Raw genomic sequence first — 25,493 nt, 5'->3', positions numbered from 1 at the left:
TTAAATGCTGCAACCCACACTTTGCTATGTTGCATGCAATGTAAAACATCTAACTTGCCCCGCACATCTCCTTTAAACTTCTCACCTTAAAGCTATGTCCTCTAGTCTTTGACATTTCCACCTTGAGAGAAAGATCCTGAATGTCTACGCAATCTATGCCTCTCATAATTTTATACACCTGTACTTCTATCAGGTCTCCCCCCCAATCTCCGATGCTCCCAGCTGAGGAAGTAAAGAGTTTTTGTTATGAATGTTCCCCAAAATTCACTGATTGGTGTGCATACGTTCTTACAATTACAAACACTGTTACTGACTGCAAGTGTCACCTTGGAGTATTGATCTTAATCTTATGAAGATGCAAAGACCCACCTTTCATTTGACTTGTTAAAGCACATTATGTCATTTAGATACTTTAAATACTCAGACAGTAGTTTCATTAACTATCTAATCATCTTGACAAAAAATTAGATTAAAGCACACATTAAGAAAGTGTTTTACTAATTAGTTGTCTCTTTAGTTACTTTGCAAACTTAATAGTAAATTATGGAATAGCTGCAGTAGAATAATTTTCTGTACATTTCTAAACACTCAGACAGCAGTTTCATTAACTATCGAATCATCTTGAAAAAAAATAGATTAAAGCGCACATTAAGAATGTGTTTTACTAATTGGTTGTCCCTTTAGTTACTTTGCTCCTCACACAAAGTTATGCTCTCAAGTCTTTGATATCTCTACCCTGCGCAAAAGGTTCTGACTGTCTACTCTATCTATAGCACTCATAATTTTATAAACTTCTATCAGGTCTCCCCTCAATCTCTGGCGTACCAGAGAAAACAATCCAATTCTGTCCAACCTCCCCTTATAGCTAATGGCCTCTAATCCAGGCAACGTTTTGGTCAACCTAAATGAAATGAAAATGATAAAGAAGTTTATTTAATTTGGCTTGGCAGGACCGGCATTGGTTTCTTTTCAGGACTCAATGATGCAAGCATCGACAATTAATGCGGGGAAAAAACCTTTTGTTCTTCATGCCTCACTTGATGCAGAGAGCATTAAAATAAACAAAGGGGTTACATGCCAACACCCTGCCGGTAATCACAGATGTGGATCTCTTGAGGAGAAACGCCTACATTTGGGGCTGTGGTAGAGTTGGGACTCTGTCATCAGTCAATAAGTGACTGGCAAATTTAACATCTGACTTTAGACGTTAACACCATTTGGTCCATGGATAGGAAACGTTTAGAGGGATATGGGCCAAACGCGGGCTGGTAGGACTAGTGTAGATGTGGCACCTTGGTCGGTGTGGGGAAGTTGAGCCAAAGGGCCTTTTTCCTTGCTGATATGACTCTATGACTCTTTAGTTGCACTATGGACTTCAGTTTTGCACCATGGCGGTTTCCTAGAATTACGGATATTAATTTATTCTATTGGTGATTATTATATATTTATATATATTTATCTGTGTGTTATTGTGTTAATGAGTCTGTCTGTATATATTAGCAATGAATTTCAGAATGACTGATTCGTAGCCTTTGATATTGTTTCCTGCAATAGTTTGTCTTTATTCGCATGAAAAGTCACAGTGCTGCTACAAAGGTGTTGATGGATACTATTGTTGAAAGCACGGATATTTATTTATAACTGCATCTTCGAGTCAAATATGATAAAATTGGCTGGTTCACTCACAAAACGATGGCCCACGAGTTGAATTTGCATTTACAGTGGGGTCTGAATGTAATGGCCTCGGTTTTTCCATTGTTTATAGAACATAGTATAGAACAGCAGAGGGACAGGCCCTTCGGCCCACTATGTTTGTGCTGGACATGATGCCAAGTTAAACTGATCTCATCTGCCCGCTTACTTTCATGCAAAATGTCAGCACCCATAAAACTATTATCCAGCTAAAGTCAGTACCGCTCTATTCAACGGCTTGTGTCTACACCCCCACCCCCCTCCGCTCCCACCCTGGCAATGCGTTCCAGGCCCCCACCACTCCCTGTTAAAAAACGTTCCGCACGTCTCCATTAAACGTTTGCCCTCTCACCTTATCGCTTAGCCCTCCTGTGTTGGACATTTCCACGCTGGGAAAAGGTTCTGACTGTCTACCATACCTATGCCTCTCATAATTTTATATACTTCTATCAAATCTCCCCTCAACCTCCGACATTCCAAAGGAAACAATTCCATTCTATCCAACCTCTCCCCGTAGCTGAAACCTTCTAATCCAGGTAGCATTCTGGTAAACCACCTCTGCTCCCTCTCTAAAGCCTCCACATCTTTCCTGTAAAGGGATGGCCGGTACTGCATGCAATACTCGAAATGCAACCTAACCAAAGTGCTATAAAACTGCATCATGATGTCCTGACTCTTATATTCCATGCCCCTGGCAATGAAGGCAAGCACACCATATGCCTTTTTTACCACCTTATCCACTTGTTTTGCCACCTTCAGTGAACTTGGACTCCAAGACATCAATGCTGTTGAGGGTCTTGTCAATAACTGTATACTCTCTCCTCACATTCAACCTCCCAAAGTGCAACACCTCACACTTGCTCGGGTTAAATACCATCTGCCATTAAATACCATCTGCCATTTCTCTGCCCATTCTCTGAAAGAATGGATCAACTAGGCTTATATTCACTGGAATTTAGGATGAGAGGGGATCTTATAGAAACATATAAAATTCTTGAGGGGTTGAACAGGCAAGAAAAATGTTCCTGATGTTGGAGGAGTCCAGAACCAGAGGCCATTTAGGACTGAGATGAGGGAACCCTGGTTGAAATTTACAAGTCATCCTTAAATACAGGAGAGGTGCTGGAAGACTGGAGGGTGGCAAATGTTGTACCTCTTTTCAAGAAGGGCTGTAGGGAAAATGCTGGGAACTATAGGCTGGTGAGCTTAACATCTGTAGTTGGTAAGTCCCTGAAGAGTATTCTGAGAGATAGGATATACAGGCATTTGGATGGGCAAGGGCTGATTAGGTCAGCATGGCTTTGTACGTGGGAGGTCGTGACTCACAAATCTGTGATTTTTTTTGAAGACGTGACCAAAAAGGTTGATGAGGGCAGAGCTGTAGATGTTGTGTACATGGACGTTCGACAAGGTTCCAGGTGTAAGGCGTTCGACAAGGTTCCAGGTGGAAGGCTGCTCTGGAAGGTTAGATCACACGGGATCCAAGGAGAGATAGCTGAATGGGTAGCAAATTGGCTCCATGGAAGGAAGCAGAGGGCGATGGTGGAAGGTTGCTTCTCAGACTGGATGCCTGTGACTAGTGGTGTGCCTCAGGGTTCGGTGCTGGGCCCGTTACTGTTTGTCATCTACATCAATGATTTGGATGAGAACATACAGGGCAAGATTAACAAATTTGCTGATGATACAAAAGTTAGTGGTTTTGCAGATAGTGAAGATGGTTGTGAATGATTGCAGCAGGATATGGATCGATTGACCAGGTGGGCAGAAGAATGGTTGATGGAATTTAATACAGAGAAGTGTGAGGCGTTGTATTTTCAGACGATGAACAAGGACAGGACCTACACAATAAATGGTCGGCCTCTGGGTAGTGTTGTCGAGCAGAGGGATCTCAGAGTACAGGTTCATGGTTCCTTGAAGGTCGAGTCGCAGGTAGATAAGGTGGTCAAAAAGGCTTTTGGCACTTTGGCCTTCATCAGTCAGAGTATTGAGTATAGAAGTTGGGAGGTCATGTTGCAGTTGTACAAGACGTTGGTGAGACCGCATTGAAAATATTCTGTTCAGTTCTGGGCACCATGTTATAAGAAAGATATTGCCAAGCTTGAAAGGGTTCAGGAAAGATTTACGAGGATATTGTCAGGACTAGAGGGTGTGAGCTATAGGGAGAGGTTGAGTAGGCTGGGTCTCTATTCCATGGAGCGCAGGAGGATGAGGGGAGATCTTATAGAGGTATTTAAAATCATGAGAGGAAGAGATCAGGTAGATGCACAGAGCTTTTTGCCCAGAGTAGGGGAATCGAGGACCAGAGGACATGGGTTCAAGGTGAAGGGGAAAAGATTTAATAGGAAACCAAGGGGTAACTTTTTCACACAAAGGGTGGTGGATGTATGGAACAAGCTGCCAGAGGAGGTAGTTGAGGCTGAGATAATCCCATCGTTTATGAAACATTTAAACAGGTACATGGAAAGGACAGGTTTGGAGGGATATAGACCAAGCGCAGGCAAGTGGGACTAGTGCAGCTGGGACATTGTCGGCAGGTGTGGGCGAGTTGGGCCGAAGGGCCTGTTTCCACACTGTATCACTCTATGACTATGAAGAAAAACGTTCTCACCCAGAGAGTTGTGAATCTGTGGAATTCGCTGCCACAGAAGGCAGTGGAGGCCAATTCACTGGATGTATTCAAGAGAGAGTTAGATTTAGCTCAGGACAAATGGAATCAAGGGATATGGGGAAAAAGTGGTAACGGGGTACTGATTTTGGATGATCAGTCAAGATCATATTGAATGGCGGTGCTGGCTCGAGGGGCCGAATGGCCTACTCCTGCACCTATTTTCTATGTTTCTCTGTAAAGCTGCAGCAAGTAAGATGTATTGTTCCATTGACGGAACACAGGACAGTCTTGACTCTTGACAGCATTGGTGGGGTTCTCCATTAACTGGTCTATTAGCGGGTCTATTATAGGGGGTCTACTAGTCTACTAGGGGGTCTAACAAGTGAGTCTGCTAGAAAGGTCTACTGGTCTACTAAAGGGTGTCTACTAGTGTATGAGTGGGTCTACTGGAGGGGTCTACTAGTCTACTAATGGGTCTGCTATGCGGGGGTCTACTCGTCTAATAGGGGGGTCCGCTCGTCTACTAGGAGGTCTACCATCAGGCAAGGGTACTTAGGATTGCGATTGACTTTAGACAAAATATACATTTTATGTCTATCTTCAGTTTAAATCGGATCTGCATTTCCTTCCTATGCATTGCGATTGACTTGTTGGCTAAGTGTTGGGGCCATCATTTGGTTGGGTTTATGGAAGTGTGTGGGCTTGCAGAGTCAGTGTGCGCTCAGAAGCCATGTACTCTATTGCCTGGGACTTGTTTAGGCAGGCTTGTTTTAATTAAAGACACAAAGTTCTGGCATAACTCAGCGCGTCAGGCAGCATCTCCAGAGAACATGGATAGGTGGCATTTCAGATCGGGACCCTGATTAGGTTCAAAGGCTACAGGGAGAAGACAGGAAAATGGGGTTGAGAGGGAAAAATAGATATGCCATGATTGAATGATGGAGTAGATTCAATGGGCCGAATGGCCAAATTCATATGTCTTATGGTCATGACTCCAGCACTTTGAGTCTTTTTTTGTAAACCAGCACCAGCAGTTCCCTGTTTCTCTGCTTGAAGTACCAACTGCAGTGAAGGATTGCTTCCGCCTGTGTGGACAGTCCATTGAAAGTGTGAGCAGCATCCGGCCATGCTTGTGTACGCCATTGAACCCCACTCCTCATGTCTGGATGCCTCTTGTTGTTTGTGAATCAGATGCTTGGAAGAGCGAGGGTGGCACAGTGGCAGAGTTGCTGCCTTACAGCGCCAGAGATCCGGGTTCAATCCTGATCACGGGTGCTGTCTGTAAGGAGTTTGTATGTTCTCCCTGTGACCACGTGGGTTTTCTCCAGGTGCTCCGGTTTTCTTCTACATTCCAAAGACTTGTAGGTTAATTGGCTTCTGTAAATTGTCCCTAATGTTTATGATGGAATGATTGTACAGGTGAATGATTGTCGGCATGGACTCGACGGGCTGAAGTACCTGTTTCCACGCTATATCTCAAAACTAAACTAAACTGGAATGAAAATATTAGACCAAGTTCTGCATGGTAGTTTTCTCCTAAAATGTTATTGTATTTAGTTTAGTTTAGAGATACAGCATGGAAACAGGCCCTTTTGCCCACTGAGTCCATGCTGACCATTGATCACACTAACTCTATGTTATCCCACTTCCTCGTCCACTCCCTACATACTAGGAGCAACTTCCAGAGGCCATTTAACCTGCAAACCCACAGGGCTTTGGGATGGGAATGCAGAGGAAACCCACGTGGTCACAGGGAGAACGTGCAAACTCTACACAGGCAGCAGCTGAGGATCAAACCCAGGTCTCCGGCCCTGTGAGGCAGCAGGTCTACAAGCTGTGCCACTGTGCTGCCATACAGCTCATAAATGCTGAGTTATGAGGTGAAATTTGCCCATTTCAACCAAGATGCCCCATCTTTACTAGTCCCACCTGGTTAGGATCGAAACTGGGTCACTGGTGCTGTGAGGCAGTGGCTCTACCAGCTATGCCTCTGTGCTGCCACTTTGAGTCATTTCAATTAACATGTTGATGAAATACTTAGACTTTAGACTTTAGAAATACATAGCAGAAACAGGCACTTTGGCCCACCAAGTCCGAAATTTTTTACCGATGCCAATTAACCTACAAACCTGTACGTCTTTGGAGTGTGGGAAGAAACCAGAGCACCCGGAGAAAACCCATGCGGTCATAGGGAGAACGTGCAAACTTCATACAGGCAGCACATGTAGTCAAGATCCAACCCGGGTCTCTGGGGCTTTGAGGCAGCAACTCTATGTCTGAGCCACTGTGCCAGCTTTTATCCAACAAAAAAGTTGGATGTTCATGGCTGTAAAATAAAACTATTTTACCTGGTTCACTCAGATCATCAATCTGTGCTTGCGGTATCCATCCTAATGAAAAGCTAGACACATTGATCCCTCGAATAGTGATATTTTCCTGGTACTTTTGATCAAGAATCAGTCTGGTGGCCAAGGCACTGATCTCCAATTTGAATGTGTGCCAAGCGCCATCGGAGACAGAGATATCTGGTAAATGATTTTTAGTGTAACCTGCTGATCCAGCGTTGGAAATGAAGATTACCCTTCCCTCCAAAATCTGAAAATAAACATAGGACATTGAACATAGAACCGTAGAGCACAGGAACCGGCCCTTTGGCCTACAATGCCGTGCCGAACATAATGCGAAGACCAACTCTTATCTGCCTGCACAAAATCCCTGTCACTCCATTCTCTGTATATCCATGTGCCTATCTAAAAGTTTCTTAAATGCCATTAACTTATCTGCCTCCACCACTACCCCCGATAGCATGTCCCAGACTTTCACCATCCTGAATGTAAAAAATTTGCCCCGCACATCTCCTTTAAACTTTGTCCCTCTCACCTTAAAGCTGTGCCCTTTAGTATTTGATTGGGGTAGGAGGCTGAGGAATGCCTCTATCTACGTGTTGCCATTTTCAGGGAGTTATAGACTCCCCAAGGTCGCTCTGTACATCAATGCTGATGAGGGTCATGCCATGAATTGTATCTTTTCCCCTTACACTTGACATGCTTAATCTCTTTAAACTTCAAAGAAAGCAGAGGTGTAGGTACACCTTCTTCATGATTACATCTGTGTTCTGGGCCCAGAACAGGTTATTCAGAACATTAACGCCCAGGAATTTCAAGCTGCTGATCTCTCTACCATTGACCCACCTATAAAAACTGGCAAGTGATCTTCTAACTTCCTCTTTCTAAAATCAATGATTAGTTCTTTGGTCTTGATGACATTAAGCGAGAGTTTATTGTTGTGACACCACTCAACCAGGCATTCTATCTCTCTACTGTCCACTGACTTGTTGCCAACACTTCACACTTGCGCAGATTAAATTCAATCTGCATTTTTCTGTCCATATCTGTGACTGATCTATATCCTGTTGTATCCTCTGATTACACCCCAATCTTTAGACTTTAAAGCTGCAGCACGGGAACAGGCCCTTTGCCGACTAACAATCACCCTAGCACTATCCTAAACACTAAGGACAAATTTACAATTTTACAGAAGCCAATTAACCTACCAACCTGCGCACCTTTGGAGTGTGGAAGGAAACTGGAGCACCCGGAGAAAACCCACGCAGTCACAGGGAGAACGTGCAAACTCCGTACAGAGAACACCCGTAGTTAGTATCCAACCGGGGTCTCCGGCACTGTAAGGCAGCAACTCTACCGCTGCACCACTGCACCACCCATTTAGAAGGATGAGGGGGGATCTTATTGAAACATATAAGATAATTAGGGGATTGGACACATTAGAGGCAGGAAACATGTTCCCAATGCTGGGGGAGTCCAGAACAAGGGGCCACAGTTTAAGAATAAGGGGTAGGCCATTTAGAACGGAGATGAGGAAGAACTGTTTCAGTCAGAGAGTGGTGAAGGTGTGGAATTCTCTGCCTCAGAAGGCAGTGGAGGCCAGTTCGTTGGATGCTTTCAAGAGAGAGCTGGATAGAGCTCTTCAGGATAGCGGAGGGAGGGGGTATGGGGAGAAGGCAGGAATGGGGTACTGATTGAGAGTGATCAGCCATGATTGCATTGAATGGCGGTGCTGGCTCGAAGGGCTGAATGGCCTACTCCTGCACCTATTGTCTATTGTCTATTGTCTATTAGGTTGCTAAAAAAACACTAGCAAATATGAACTAACTTTACAGAGTCATGGAGTCATACAACGCGGAAACAGGTCCTTCGGCTCAACATGCCCATTCCGATCAAGATGCCCTATCTATGCTAGTCGTACATGAAAATAGATTTTACGGCATGGAGACAGGAAATCAGAATTAATTTAGGGCTCCTTGATAGCACTTAGTACACATAAAATGACTTCACTGCAATTAACATCACTCAGGAAATTATTTATTATTTAGTACTATTCTATTGATTACCATATCAAAAAAATTACCTTGACAGTGGCCTGAGTTTTGTTCCCGTGGAGGTGCAGGAGAACTCCTTCCGAGGAGTGTGTTCTGAACTGTACTTCAATACTGAAGGCGTCATCAATTCCTTGTCGGTTCCTTTTCCTTTTCTGGCTCCTCAGCAGTTGGGCGCGTTTATAATTTTCTTTAATGAAATAAGCAAGATGAGATTGGCCATTGAGATAGACTGCTGTATATGCAGGAATAGCTGCAATAAAAAAAGGATAATTAAAGTCATAATCTTGGCATGTTAGAGTCATACAGCATGGAAAAAGGCCCTTCAGCCCAACATTCCCACGCCGACCAATATGCCCCATCCACACTAGCCCCATCTGCCCACGTTGCCCATATCCCTCCAAAACTTTCCGATCATAGAGACATAGTCATACAGCGACAAAACAGTCCTTTTGGCTCTACTTGCCCACACCGACCATCATGCTCACCTACACTAGTTCCGCGTGCCAATGTTTGGCCCATATCCCTCTAAACCTTTCCTATCCATGTACCTGCACAAATGTTTTTAAACGTTGTGACAGTACGTGCCTCAACTACCTCCTCTGGCAGCTTGTTCAATACACCTACCACCCTTTGTGTAAAAAAGGTGCCCCTCAGGTTCCTATTAAATCCCCCCCCCCCCTCCGGCCCTCACCATAAATTTCCTCCCTTGCCTTAAAAAAGTTGACTCCCATACCAGGAGTCAAACCCGGGCCACCTGGGCATAAACCAGGAATCCTAACCGCTAGACCCTATTGGAGACATAGGGTCATGGAGTCATACTGCATGGAATCAGGCCCTTGGACACGTACATGGGCAGGAAAGGTTTAGAGGGTTATGGGCCAAATGAGGGCAAGTGCGATTTGTGTAGTTGGGGCAGTTTGGTCGGCATGGGCAAGTTGCGCCGAAGGACTTGTTTCCCTACTGTGTGATTCTATGACTCACTTTGTTCAAGATTCCAGTATCTGCAGCAATTCAGCAACTGTGTGTTTAGTTTAGTTTAGTTTAGAGATATAGCATGGAAACAGGCCCTTCGGCCCACCAAGTCTGTACCGACCAGCGAATACTCCATACACAAGTTTTATCTTTACACGGCAATGACAATTTACTGGCCAATTAGCCTACAACCTGCACATCTCTGGAGTGTGAGAGGAGATCGTAGCGCCTGAAGAAAATCCATGCGGTCACAGGGAGCATGTACAAACTCTGTACAGACGGCACCTGTGGTCAGGATTGAACCTGGGTTCAATAGCGACATAGACCCGAATGGCAGCAACTCTACCGCTGCAACTCTATTGTGTCACTAAGTTCAGTTCCTGTACAGTCTCCTACCTGATTCTGCTGTACATTTCAGTTCAGTGTTAAAGTTATTAATATGGGTTAGAAACAATAAGCACCAATTTCTGCAATATTTTCTCTGTTCAACTCCCCTGCTCAACATTGTCTCTCTAAGGGGTTCCTCTCCCCTCCCACCCAGACCCCATCTACCACCACAATGCGCACCCATTTCTCCCACTATGCCCCTCTTTCCCCCATCCTCTACCCCCGTCCCCCTTGTCCGCTTCCTCCTATATCCTCCCCTCTGGGGACTTTACTGGCTGTATTTTGCACTGAACATTATTCACATTATTCCCGTTATCATGTATCTGTCCACTGTGGAAGGTTCGATTGTAATCATGTATTGTCTTTCCGCTGACTGATAAGCAAGCAATAAAAGCTTTTCACTGTATATCGGTACGTGACAATAAACTCGAACTCAACTCAACTGGCTTTATAATTCATGCCTCTCCAGTCCTTATCTGATATCATTTTGTCTCCTTTACATCTCTGACCATTGTCCTTCCATCTGCCAATCAAACCCCACCTCACCTATATCCACCCATCACTCGAGTAGGAACTACAGATGCTGGTTTATAGTAAAGATAAACACAGAATGCCGGAGTGACACAGCGGGTCAAACAGCGTCTCTGGAGAAAAAGGATGGGTGACTCAGCGGGTTGGAACCCTTCAGGTTGAAAGTAGGTGCAGGTTTTGGCCTTTTCCTATCAGTTCCTCCACCCCCCTCTAACACGTTGTGTTCAACCACCTATCACTTGCCAAGCTTTGTCCCACCCCACTTCTTTTTCATCTCTCTCCCCCCAGCTACAATCAATCCAACAAAGGGTCCTGACCCAAAACGTCGCCTACCCATGTGCTCCACAGAACCTGCTGAGTTACTCTAGCACTATTTTTTGTAAACCAGCACCTGCAAATTTCTTGTGTCTCTCTCAATTACGTGCTAGTTGGACAAGGAGAATGTCAAGGACAATTTAGAGACAGATTCAGACCAATTAGGTGGATGGACTAAAAAAAATGGCAAGTTGATATTTGGAGAATAAACATGGTAACAAACGTGGGAAAGGGTTGTGTGAAGTACTGTCTGTTGAACAGGAAAAGGATTTGGGCTGGGTTATTGATCATCCGTGATAGTTCCTGTCCACAGGACGCGTTTGCAGAAAGGTTAATAAATTACAGACGTACTTCCTGGCTGAATGTTCAAGCAAACTTTCCTAATCTTTCACAAGGCATTCTTGAGGTCATGTTTGGAATGTTGTTTGCAGCCTTGGCAAGCAAGTCTTAAAACTCTTAAAAATCTTAAAAGGACACTGTTACAGTAGAAAACTTAACAAAGAACACAAATAGGGCCAATTTTATTTACTCGGATCTGTAATTTAATTTTGATTTGGTGGTTACGCTCGGAGACCTGCCTGAATTATTATTTCACAATCTAATCCTATAGCGTGTTTATTTACAGCCAAAGGTGCAATCTTTTTGCAGGTACGGACGACACCATAAGTAGAAGATTACATTCCAAGAGCAAAACACAAGGTGTTAGAGGAACTCAGTGGTTCAGGCTGTATCTGTGGAGGAAATGGATAGTGATGTTTAGGGTTGGGTCCCTTCTTCATTCCATTCCAAGAGATCAAGACAAAGAGTTGCAGGTAATAGGTGGACACAGGCAAGAAGGGCTTTTGAAAGGCAAATGTTTGGAACAAATGCCAGAGATTAAAGCAATTTAATTTCAAGAAGTGTGCACAAAGTATCTGACTCTTTAGAGTTTATTTTAGAGACGAGGCCTGGAAACAGGCCCTTTGGCCCATCAAGTCCATGCCAACCATCGATCACCCGTTCACACTAGTTCAATGTTATCCCACTTTCTCATCCACTCCCTACACACAAGGGGCGTTTTACAGAGTACAATTAACCTACAAACCTGCACGTCTTTGGGATGTTGGTGGAAACCGGAGCACTCGGAGGAAACACACGCGGTCACAGGGAGAACCTAATGGCCTAATTCTGCTCCTATGACTTAGGAACATTCCCACATAATATCAGTTCTTACATTCACATGAAATTAACTGCATTATTGCTCCATTAAAATCTCATCGGTTCGTTACATTTCAAAATTATTATTTTTGACAAGTAGTATGGATTCTTCCTCCTGATATCCACTTTTCTATTTTTTCCTTACGTGTAATACGGAATAATGGAAATAGAATATTTTCAATGTTACGCAACATTGTCCATTAATTCTAATCAATTGTTTTTTGTTCCACTGTGCTGGTTTTAATATTGATCCTGGAATGGTTGGAAAAGTCACACACCTTTTTCACAATTTGTTCCAGTAAAGCCTTCGGGAGATTGACACAAGTAGAAAGACCAACAGCCAAGGCAGTTGCTGAGGCATGCTTTATCTTGACAAGCTCCATCCAGAAGAGGGCAACTGTAGGTACATGTAAAATTTACAACTCTCAGTCTTGGATTGATCTGCAGATCAAAGCTCATTCAATGATTCAATGATACATCATTATCACACGTACCTAGTACAGTGAGATTCTTTGTTTTTGCATACAATACACAAAGTAGGCAGAGAGTCACCATGTATCTGGCACCGACAAAGTCACAAAAGTACTCATTAGAATCGCGATGGTCCCTCTTTGTTTTTGGCGGCTCCCCCCCCACTAGGTCCCTCTTTGTTCTCGGCAGCCACCTCCATGCCGGGTCCCTCTTTGTTCTTGGTAGTCCACCCCACCGGCTCATCCTCGACCCAACCACCTCTCCCCCTCATACGGTTTGTCAGACACACAGAGTCTGTGTGTATTGAGTTACAGGCATGTTAAGCTGCTGTAAGTAAGAATGTCTTTGTTCCATTGTTGGTACATATGACAGTTAAACACTGTTGACTCATGACTTGTATCTAGACTCGTAGAGTCTTACAGAGCAGAAACCGGCTCTTCAGCCCAACTCATCCATGTTGACCATGATGCTCCATCTAAGCTGGTCTTATTTGCCCACATTTGGCCCACATCCCTTGAAACCATTCCTATCCATATGTCTTTTTAGTTTAGTTTAGAGATGCGACATGGAAAGGGGCCCTTTGGCCCACAAAGTCCACACTGACCAGAGATCACCCGTACACTAGTTCTATCCTACACACCAAAGACAATTTACAAAAGACAATTAACTTACAAACCCGCACGTCTTTGGGATGTGGGAGGAAACCAGAGCACCCGGAGGAAATCCACACGTTTATTTGGTATAAATACCCATGTGGTATAAATATTGTTAATTAAGATGGAACAGCGGTAGAGTTGCTGCTTTACAGCGCCCAGAGACCCAGTGTCGAACCTGATTACGGGTGCTATCTGTATGGAGTTTTACTTTCTTCATGTTCTCCCTGTGTTCAATCCTACACACTAGGGACAATTTACATAAGCCAATTAATCTACAACCATGCACATCTTTGGAGTGTGGGAGAAACCCACATGCACCCAGAGGAAACCCACATGGTCACTGGGAGAATGTACAAACTCTGTACAGACAGAACCCACAGTCAGGATCAAACCAGGGTCTCTGGTGCTGTGAGGCAGCAAATCTACCACTGTGCCACTGTGCTGAACTTGTTCATTTCATCACCTTACAACTAACTTCCACCCTGCCCTCAAATTCTCTCAGGCTATCTCTGACATCTCCCTCTGCCTTTCTCAATCTTTGTCTCACAGGAAACAGAGAATCGACTGTCTACCCTATCTGTGCTCCTCATAATTTTATACGTTCCTATCAGGTCTCCCCTTAACATCCGGCATTGAATGCTCACCACTGGAAATGCATTCCAATAGGCAACACCCTTCCAGAACTCACTCAAAACACATCAATCATCGGCAAATGTCTGGAAGAGTGGGTTTTTTAGTCTTCCTTTTCTTTTGACTTTGTTGGAGACGGGTTTATTCTGCCAGCTCTCCTACAGTCAGCGCAGACGTGAAAGGGCAGGAATGGAAGCAAATGCCAGGACATGCTGCCAAGAACAACATGGAGGCCGGCAAGGAGAGAAATAAGTAATAAAACAATCCCATCTATCTTCGTAACTACGTTCAGCATTCTATTGCAAGTAGAATTGAACACTAGATTGTAATCATGCGTAGTCTTTCCGCTGACTGGATTACAGGCAACAAAAAAGCTTTTCACGGTACCTTAGTACACGTGACAATAATAAACTAAAGCAAACCAAACCAAACTAAACTAAAGAGACCTCTGCTTTTCGGAGGGATTGGGTTCATAGGTTTATAAGTTATAGGAGCAGAATAAGGCCATTTGGCCCACTAAGTCAATCATTCCCTTTCAACTCTATTCTCCTGCCATCTCCCCATAACCCCTGACATCCATGCTAATCAAGAATCTGTCAATCTCTGCCCAACAATATCCATTGACGGCCTCCACAGCTGTCTGTGTTCTTCGAAAATGGGCTGCATTGTGATTTTCCATAATGCTGTACAAATTACTGTGATGTTAATTCCATACCAGCTATTAGGCAGGAAGATTTGATGATAATAAGTAAAATATTAATTTTTCAGCAATAACAAATTAATTACAGACAGATAAAGGTCTGTGGATATTGCAAAATGTTGCATTGTCACTAACTGGTTCATATTCCACCTGACAGATTTAATTACTGTTCTGAGCCTAATCTAGTGAAAAGAATGCACATTGATTGATTGTTTAATTGGAAGATTGAAAGATGCAGCATATAAATAGGCCCTTTAACCCACCGAATCCATGTCGACCATCGATCACCCGTTCACATTAGTTCTATTTTATCCCACTTTCACATTCACTCCCTACACACTAGGTGGCAGCTGGAGGAGGAGGGACTGAGTGGGCAGAGTGAGGGGACAAGAAGAAGGCAGCAATAGTTGAGCAGAGAGTGGACCAAGCAACGGCAAGAAACAACAGCAGGTGGGGGGGAGGGGAGGTCCATTGTGACCGAGCACATCCTGTCAGTGGCGGTGGCACAAAGATAGCGCTGTCCCCAGGGGCTACAACGTGAGCCGCACTAACAGCCCCATCCACCGGACCATGTAGTCAGTTAAGAAGGGCTTGCTGGTGCACTTTGCAAGTCAAGGGCGGCATCGGAAGCCTGGGCTCGAAACGGCCAGGGAGACGGAGTGAGGGGGTATGGGGAGAAGGCAGGAACGGGGTACTGATTGAGAGTGATCAGCCATGATCGCATTGAATGGTGGTGCTGGCTTGAAGGGCTGAATGGCCTACTCCTGCACCTATTGTCTATTGAGACGGTGTGAGCCAGGGATGGGACAATTGGAATAGGTCCAATGGATGGGACAATTGGAATAGGTCCAATAGGAATGGATAGGTCCACTATATAGAGTCTTAGAGTCATACAGTGTGGAAACAGGCCCATCGGCCCAACGCCCACACCAACCAACATGTTCCATCTCCACTAGTCCCACTTGCTTGTGTTTGACCCATATCCCTCTAAACCTGTCCTATCCATGTACCTGTCTAATTGCTTCTTAAAAGTTGCGAGAGTCCCTGCTTTAATCACCTCCTCCGGCAGCTCGTTCCCTACATCCACCACTCTTTGCATGAAAATGTTATCCCTCAGATTTCTATAAAATCATTCCCTTTTCACCTTAAACCTATGTCCTCTGGTTCTTGATTCCCTCACTCTAGGCAAGCGTCTCTCTGCGTCCACCCAATCTATTCATCTCATGATTTTATACACCTTTATAAAATCCAGATCTGAAATCTGTTATAACAGGGTCCATTAAAACAAAGTTTTACTGTACCAACCTTTCTGTCCTGGGCCTCCTCCATTGCCAGAGTGAGGCCACATGCAAACTGGAGGGACAGCACTTCGTGGTCTTCTTGGGTAGCTGACAACTGAACTTGAATTCTCCAATTTTAGGTAACACCTACTCATCATCTTTTTTTCTTCCCCCTTAGTTTCCGATGCTTCCCCTCACCCCAGTTCTCACCAATTTCTCCCACGTTCCTGCCCCTCCCCCCCACCCAACCCATCTCCTTCCACTCCCCCCCACCCAACCCATCTCCTTCCACTCCCCCCCACCCAACCCATCTCCTTCCACTAATATACCTCCCTCTGGCTTTACATTTCACTCCCATTCTCCCCTTATCTGACACCCTTTAATCTCCTTTTCACCTGTAGCCATTATCCACGCATCTGCCAATTAAACCTCCCCCTCATCTGTATCCACCTATCACTCATCAGGCTTTATCCTGCTCCCACCTCTCTTTTCCAGATTTCTCCCCCTACTACAATCAGTCTGAAGAAGGGACCTGACTCGAATCATTGCCTGTCTATTCGCTCCACAGATACTGGCTGACCCACTGAGTTTCTCCAGCACTTTGTGTTTTGCAGGAGATTCCAGCATCTGCAGGTCCTCGTGTCTGCTTTCTCTGATGTTGGATCATGGAGGGGTTTTAGGTTTCATACAGTGTATAAATTATCTGAACATAAAACCATCACAACACAGCATTACATTATGCATACAGTATTTAGTGGAAGTGTTATGACTATAACTATGATCAATTAATTTGAGGTATTCTGCAATTCCATCTTTAAAATCTGTGTGAAATGTATCTCAGAGATAATGGTTCTTTTAATTTCTATTAACTAACCAGGTTCACTGTGCCAATTAATTTATTAAGCTGGATGCAAAAATTGAGTGTACAGGACAACATGTATCACAAAACGGACAAAAATATTATAAAGACCAAAAGCAATAACAATGACTTTCTAAATGAATATCGCATCCTTTACATTAGTTCAGGCACATTAGAGCAATAAAAGCAAAAAATAAGACACAAAGTGCTGGAGTAACTCAGCGAGTCAGGTCACATCTCTGGAGAACATCGATAGGTGATATTTCGGGTCAGGATCCTTCTGAACTTGAAATATCACCTATCCATGTTCTCCAGAGATGTTACCTGACCCGCTGAGTTACTCCAGCACTTTGTGTCCTTTTGTAAACTAATTATTCTCAGCCTCCCTAACTACACATTTTTTTGTTAACCAGCATCTGCAGTACCTTGTGTCTCCAGTAATAAAAGCAGTTTGACTGAATCAGTTTCTTTGTAACAATGCAAGATTTCACAGTTAATATTCACAGCTAAAATAAGTGAAATAGAAATGCACAGCCATCACCCGCCTAAAATTAATTTGCTGTTACTGAACAATTAATATTTATCTAATTATCAACAACTCATCCTGCCTAAAGTTGACACGGAATTAAGCAATCATTTAATTTCTCTCAGGCAGTTTTAATGTTTATGCTCGAGAAAAATCACTGTGCAATATTAATTTGTCAATAACAATAAATAAACAATAAGATAAATGTGCCATCATTTTGTAAATAGGCAGCACATTCAATGGGTTAGATGTTCTCGCTCTCATTTTTTGTTATTAAAAAATAACAAATTGGAGAATTTAAAAAAAAATGTTGATTTAGTTTTTGTTTGGTTTTGAGATTAGCTGAATAGTATTTACATAATTGGCATTTAAGGAGAAAAGCTTGACCTCCAATGTCATGTTTTGTTACTGATTACGCACCTCTTTGGAAAGCTGGTCTAGCAAAGGCCCCGATAATTGTAATTAAACCGTTGTAGCGACCATAGAGAATGGTCCGGGATATTTCGTCAGCGTCTTGTGCCAGGACTTTGCCCCTCCATTGGGTAGCTCGTTTCGGGGTCCCGGCAGTTATTACCACTGACAGGGGGCCGCAGTTCACTTCGTCCCTCTGGGCCGCGCTCGCAGAACTGTACGGTTCCAAGTTACAACCCACTACTGCATATCACCCCCAGGCAAATGGACTTGTAGAAAGGTTCCACCGTCAACTTAAGGCGTCCCTCAGTGCAAGGCTTGAAGGCCCGGACTGGGTAGACCAGCTCCCCTGGGTTCTTCTGGGCATCCGGACTGCTCCTAAGCTAGATCTCGGTGCGTCGTCCGCGGAGCTAGTATATGGCTCGACACTTCGAGTACCCGGAGATTTGTTTCCGGACCCTTCAGACCAGCTGCCTACAGTCCCATCAGTGTTAGCATCTCTCCGGGCACGGGTGGGATCCCTGGCTCCAGTTCCGACTTCACGTCATGGGTGTCCCATGGTACATGAACCGCCTTCCCTGAAGGACTGTGAGTTTGTTTTTCTGCGAAAAGATTCCCATCGCGCCCCGTTGCAGAGAGTCTATCAAGGGCCGTTCCGGGTTTTGCGTAAGGGAACGGCAACCTTCACCTTAGACATGTGCGGCAAGAGTGAGCTCGTCTCGGTGTCCCGGCTCAAACCTGCACACTTGGATCCGGATCAACCAGTCCTGGTCGGCCAAACCCCTAGGAGAGGCCGACCTCCGTTAATTCCGCTCAGTCCAGGACCCCCCGTTCCGGCAGTTCCTCCAGGACCCCCCATTCCGGCAGTTCCTCCAGGACCCCCCGTTCCGGCAGTTCCTCCAAGTCCGGAACCCCCGGCTCCTGTGGTTCAGGCTGCCCTTCTCCGTACTCGTTATGGTCGCGAAATCCGGCTCCCTGCTAGGTTCCGTACCTCGGGTTCTGGGGGGGGGTCATGTAGCGACCATAGAGAATGGTCCGGGTCGTCGAACCCTCAGATTGGCCAGCGAGGTCACGTGTGAACGCGACCATGGGGATTGGTCCAGAGAGCGACATCGCTGATTGGCCAGCGTGGTCATGTGCGCTTTTGGCGCCCGAAAGTTCCAGTTCGGCGAAGTCTTCGAAGAAGACAGTAAGTTTTTGATGGTTGTCCTTTACCTTGTTGTTTAACTCTGTATTCGAATATTGCGGCTGCAATAAACTTCTTCTACAACCAACAAGTTTTCGGACTCGCCATACCGTGGTATCTCTTTCTTTGGTCTTATCTGGGCTGTATATAATTTTAATTGTACAAGGATGTCATGGAAACTTTCCCATCAAGAAGATTTATAAGCATAAGAGGGATATGGGTCAAACACAGGCATTTGGGACTAGTGTAGATGGGGCATGTTGGTCGGCATGGTCAAGTTGGATCAAAAGGGCTCTTTCCATGTTGTATGACTATTATTCTGTGACTCTTCAAAGGCCTAGTGGGTGACATTCTAGGTTAAACAGGCCTTACACACTAAAAACATAGTGCAGCACAGGAACAAACCCATTGGCCCACAATGTCCATGCCAAAAATGGTGTCAAGTTAAACTAATCTCTTTCTCCACATGATCCACATCCCTCCATTCCCTGCATATCCATGTGCCTATCTAAAAGCTTCTTCAATGCCACTATCACATCTGCCTTAACCATCACCCCAGCAGCATATTCAAGCACCCACCACTCGCTGTGTAAAGAACCTGCCCCGCACATCTCCTTTATATGTTGCCACTCTCACCTTAAACCTATGTCCTCTAGTCTTTGACATTTCCAGCTAACCTGAACCAAACAGGCCCTACACACTAATAAACAATACAGCACAGGAACTGGCCTTTTGGTGTACAATGTCCGTGCTGAACATGATGCAAAGTTAAACTAACCTCCTCTGCCTGCACATGATCCATATCCCTCCATTCCCTGCAGATCCATGTGCCTATCTAAAAGCTTCTTAAACACCACTATCGTATCTGCCTCCACCTTCACCCCTGGCAGCACGTTCCGGGCACCCACCACTCTGTGTAAACTAACTTACCCTGCTAATCTCCTTCAAACTTGCCCCTCTAGTCTTTGACATTTTCACCCTGGGTTAAAGGTTCTGACTGCCTACCCTATCTATCCCTCACATAATTTTATATACTTCCATCAGGTCTCCCCTCAACCTCTGATGCTCCAGAGAAAACAATCCAAGTCTGTTCAACCTCTCCTTACATCTAATACCCTCTAATCCAGGCATCATTCTAGTAAACCTCTTTTGCACCTTGTCCAAAGACTCCACATCCTTCCTCTAATGGTCAGAATTGTCAAGAAATGCGCTTCCACGCCACACACAGACTTGAACTACTCTCTGGACATGATTCTAGGTTTGCAGTGAGATATTAAAAATAGCAAAGGAATTTTGTCCACAGGCAGTCTGAGGGTGGATCAAACAGAAAGCACTGGTAATTTATGGCTGAGGAAAAGCAGACAAGGACAGTATTGTATGGATTGCATGATGCACAGATTGGGAAGAGACTGAAAGCCTGAGAAAAGACAGTGCAGCGGCAGATAGAAACAGAATAAAAAGCAAATGAGTCTCATATGAGAGAACGATTGTGAATATCCCCCAACAGAAATCTAAAGCAAGGAGAGTTGAGAAGTTGTGTGGAAGAACTGTCAGCTGGGGACTAGGATTTAAAACATTTTATCTGCACTACTACCGCTGAGTGACGTACATGTTTACAACGCAATACTTCAATACACTTTGGGACCAATTTTCCAACTGCTGGAAATTATGTGTCAACCATTAAAGACTGTTGCAATCCCACCCGAACATAAAAATGTTCACATTTTTGGGTTGACTCGTATCGTAAATATTTAATGATCCAGGAGCGAGTGACAGAAACATTCTGATAAGAATGGTGGGTGCGTAATTCAATTTAAAGGAATTGCCTGGAATATGGATTGCAAAGATGCGTTTCTTTCAGTGCAGTGTAATTACAATGCCAGGATAGGAATCTCTGGACAGGAGGCAGATAAGAGGTCAAGTGTCTCTAATTGATAGATTGATTGAAAGATACAGCATGGCCCTTTAACCCACTGAGTCCACACCACCCATCGATCACCCTTTCACACTAGTTCTATGTTATCCCACTTTCCCATCTCTCCCTACACTCTAGGGGCAATTTACAGAGGCCAATTAACCTACAAACCTGCAGAAACAAGGAACTGCAGATATTGGTTTACACAAAGGACACAAAAGAACTAGAGTTTAGAGGGATATAGACCAGAATCATGTGGGGCTGACTGTATGACTCGAAGTGCTGGAGCAACAGCAGACCAGGCAGCATCTCTGGAGAACATGAGGAGGTGATGTTTCAGATCGGGTCCCTTTTTTCAGGCTCAGCCTACAAACCCGCACATCTTTAGGATGTGGGAGGATCCTGGAGCATCGGAGGAAACCTACACGGTCACAGGGAGAACGTACAAACTCCACACAGACAGCACATAAAGTCTGGATCAAACCTGGGTCTCTGGCACTGTGAGACAGTGGTTCTACCAGCGGTGTCACTGTGCTGCCCTGTTATATGTACAGTGAACCAAAAAAGGAAATTCTTACTTGCTGCAGCTTTACAAGCCCACTCATGCAATAACACACAAATAAATAAATAATAATCAATAATGCAATAAATTAATAAACAGGAATACTGGGTAACCAAACTGTAATAGTCCACCGGACATTTCCATCATGAATGTGACTGCAGAGACATTTGATCCCACCTGCATCTGACTATTTTGGTCAGCCCCCATAATCACCACCATTACAAATGACACAGCATGGAAACAGGTCCTTCAGCCCATTTAGTCCACGCTGACCATCAATCACCTGTTCACACCAGTACCATGTTATCCCACCTTCTCATCCACTTCCTACATACTGGGGGCAATTTACAGAGGACAATTTAACATAGAAAATAGGTGCAGGAGTAGGCCATTCGGCCCTTCGAGCCAGCAACACCATTCAATATGATCAATTCAATTAAGCTACAAACCTGCACGCCTTTGGGATGTGGAAGGAAACCAGAGCACCCAGAGGAAACCCACACGGTCACAGGGAGAACGTGCAAACTCCACACAGGCATTACCCGAGGTCAGGATTGAACCCGAGTCTCTGGCGCTGTTAGGCAGCGCCACTGTTGAATGGCGTTGCTGGTTCGATGGGCCGAATGGCCTGCTCCTGCATCTATTTTCTATTTTTCTATGTTAATTGGTCCTCTGTAAATTGCCCCTAGTATGTAAGAAATGGATGAAAATGTGGGATAACATGGTACTAGTGTGAAAAGGTGATTGATGGTCAGCGTGGACTCAATGGGCTGAAGGGTTTGTTTCCATGCTGTGCCTCTGATCTGAATTAAACATTCTGTGAGTCGGTTGTACTTTCTGAAGAGAAGGTTATGGTCACATTGACTGAGTTTTTTCACATCAGCATCGTTCCAAGTGCCTGCAGCAGTCTTGTTGCCATGTCTCCTGCGTTGCTGCATCACGGAGGGCAGCCAGTGCTCTGCTCAAGGACCTCTGTCTTCAATCACTTTACTTTTCAGACGAGAGGCAGCCAGCATTATGGCTTCCCTCAAGCGCAATCAATGACCTCCGCCCTGTACACATGAGGGCTCTTCTTAATAACCCAGATCCTCTAGCAAACATGAAATGTTTCAATTCTCTCAACGTTCATGTCAGGCACCTACACAATGCACTCATTTCACTCCTGTCATCGGGAAGAAGGTATAGGAGCCTGGTTCAGGAGCAGCTTCTTGCCAACAACCATCAGGTTGTTAAACATTACAACCTCCAAATAGGCTCCGAATTACATAGTCTTGGGCGCATCATTTTTGACTTTGCACTATTATTGTTTGTTTATTTGATGTGAGGCAGTGGCTCAATGTGTGTGTGTGTGTGTGCATGTGTGTGTGTGTATGTACACATATACACACACACACGCATACGTTGAACTTTTATTTTGTTGTTTATTATGGGTTTCACAGAGTTCTATGTTCACATGTCTGTTATACTGCTGCAAGTAAGAAATTCATTGTCCCATCTTGGGACATCTATATACTAAAACTCTTGTTTGTTTTATTCCTGAACTACAGCCAAAATGGTACCTGATAGCGCAACAATTTTAGGTCCACCTTACTCACCATCGTCCCTTTGGTGCTAATGGAAGAAGTTTCTTTGAAATCGGTGTTATATTTTTTAAGTTATTCACATTTAAAAATTAAAATCTATCTCCTAGGGAGGGAGGGAGGAAGGAGGGAGGGGGTGGAGGGAGGGGGAGGGAGGATAAGGGGGGTTGAGGGGGATGGAGTTGGGGGGAGGGGAAGGGGAAGGGGGAGGGAAAGGGGGAGAGGGAGGAGAGGGAGGGGGAAGGGGAGGGGGGGGGAGAGGGGGAAGGGGAGGGGGGAGAGGGGGAGGAGAGGGTGCTGCACCAATACATGAGAGGTTTGGGCCCAACTGGTCCACTTGGTCTAGTTTGACAATAAAACATTCTTGACCCTTGACTCTTGCCTCTTGGCTCAAAGATTCGTACAGCAGGTCTTTCGTGGCAAGGGATAGATCCTGAAGGTGGCAACGCAAGTAGAAAGGCTGGTAAAGAAGGCCTATGGTAAACTTGCCTTCATTTCTAGGGATATTGAGAATAAAAGTTATGAACCCTTGCAGCTCTATAGGACTTTGGTTCAGCTGCGTTGGGTGCAGTTCTGGTCACCTCATTACAGGAAGGTGGGGGGCTTGGTAGAGAGTTCAGAGGAGGTTTACTAGAATGCTGCTTAGATTGGAGAGTTTCAGCTACAGGCAGAGGTTGGACAAATTTGGATTGTTTTCCCTGCAACATCAGAGGTTGAGAGACTTGATAGAAATATGTAAACTTATGAGAGGCATAGAGTGGACGGTCAGAATCTTTATCCCAGGTGGAAATGCCCAACACTAGAAGGCATAACTATGAGGTGAGAGGGGAGGACGTTTAATGGAGATGTGCGGGGCAGGTCTTTTACACAGAGAGTAGTAGGGGCCTGGAACGCATTGCCAGGAGTGATGGTGGAGGCAGATACAATGGTAGCATTTAAGAGGCTCTTATATAGGCATATGGAAGCGCAGGGAATAGAGGGATATGGATCATGTACAGGCAGATGAGATCAGTTTAACTTGACATCATGTTTGGCACAAACAATGTGGGCTGAAGGGCCTGTTCCTGTGCTGCACTGTTCTTTGTACAATGCCACCCAGCACATGGTGGCACCTAAAACATGGCCACTCTTGTGTACTCTCAGTGTGACTACTGTTATGTTATAGGAAGGTTTTAACAGAATATTTTAAATAGAGGAAAACCTGTGGAACCTAAGGGTGGCACAGTAGCGCAGGTGGTAGAGGCATTGCCTCACAGTGCTGGAGAACCGGGTTCGATCCTGAACTTGGGTGCTGTCCGTGTGGAGTTTGCACATTCTCCCTGTGACCACATGGGTTTCCTCCGGGTGCTCCGGTTTCTTCCCAGATCTCAAAGATGTGTGGATTTGTAGGTTAATTGGCCCTCTGTAAATTGCCCCTCATGTGTAGGGAGTGGATTTGAAAGTGGGATAACCAGTGTGAGCGGGACTGATGTACCAAAGCGCTTGTTTCCAAGCTGTATCTTTCAATCAATGAATCAATTTGCATCTGGGTTTCTAGTCACACTCAAAACATCTGTGGATGTCCATGGGTTAGTTGCGCTATTTCCTGAGCTGAAATTTAGTGTTACTTCCTCTTTATTCCTTGCTCATCAACAACGGGTCATAAAAAGGTCACGAAAATCAGAGGTATCATTTTTGTTGATTGTGGGGCAGAGCAGCTGAGAGGGAATATGGCCTCTGTTTTCACAGCCTGGTTTTGACATCATGGTCAGCACAGACTTTGTGGGCTGAAGGTCCTGTTTCTTTGCTGTACTGTTCCATGTCCTCCCTCCTGCATTTTCTTTTCTATTGAGGTTGAAGGCCAAGATTAACGGGCAGGATGTAAAATATGGTCATCAATGCCACTTGACCCTCAATTGCATTCATGTTGAGTAATGTCCAGCACTTTGTGTCTTCCTCTGTACGCTGAGCTACTCCAACACTCTGTGTCTTCTTTTGTAAACCAGCATCTGCAGTTCCTTGTTTCTTCATGTATAGTTTTATCTGATTTGACTGGGTAGCATGCAAATAAAAAAAATTCACTCTACCTCGGTACACGTGACAGTAATAAACTTAAACTTATCTGCTAAGAATTTCCAGCATATCTTGTTTCCCTATCTGGATTACCAAGAGGTTTGCTACTATAAATAATACTTTTCACAGAAAGGCACTAGAAACAGCCAATGGAATTTCATTTTAAAAAGGACATAAAATGCTGGAGTAACTCAGCGGGTCAGGCAGCATCTCTGGAGAACATGGTTTTCTACTTGCCAGGAGAGGTAGTTGAGGCAGGCACTACAACATTTTTTTTAAATCCTTCTTTTAAATGTTGTTATATATAGTACCTGCCTTAACTACCTCCTCTGACAGCTCCTTCCATATACCCAACACCCTCTGTGAAAGAGTCCTCAAGTTCCTTTGAAATCTTTCACCTCCACCATAAAGCTATGTCCCCTGGTTCTTGATTCTCCTATTCTGGGTAAAAGACTGTGCATTCACCCTATCTATATTCCCCTCATGATCTTGTACACCTTTATAAGATCACTCCTCATCATCCTACACGCCAAAGAATAAAGTCCTAACTTGCCCAACTTCTCC

General features: G+C 44.6%; 1 protein-coding gene across 1 annotated transcript in view; it reads right to left on the bottom strand.

Moving 5' to 3' along the window:
• Positions 1 to 12,371: 12,371 nt before the first annotated feature.
• The window catches only part of LOC144595623 (protocadherin Fat 4-like), a 46,596-nt gene continuing 33,474 nt past the window's right edge, over positions 12,372 to 25,493 (bottom strand). Inside the window, exon 11 of the mRNA XM_078403204.1 lies at positions 12,372 to 12,498. Within this exon, the coding sequence (XP_078259330.1) occupies positions 12,372 to 12,498 (127 nt within the window). The remainder of the gene's footprint in view (positions 12,499 to 25,493) is intronic.

Source organism: Rhinoraja longicauda, chromosome 7 (assembly GCF_053455715.1).
Source record: "Rhinoraja longicauda isolate Sanriku21f chromosome 7, sRhiLon1.1, whole genome shotgun sequence".
NCBI classification, from domain to species: domain Eukaryota; kingdom Metazoa; phylum Chordata; class Chondrichthyes; order Rajiformes; family Arhynchobatidae; genus Rhinoraja; species Rhinoraja longicauda.
Note: the sequence above shows the minus strand (reverse complement) of the source record. Positions and strands in the feature narration are given on the sequence as shown.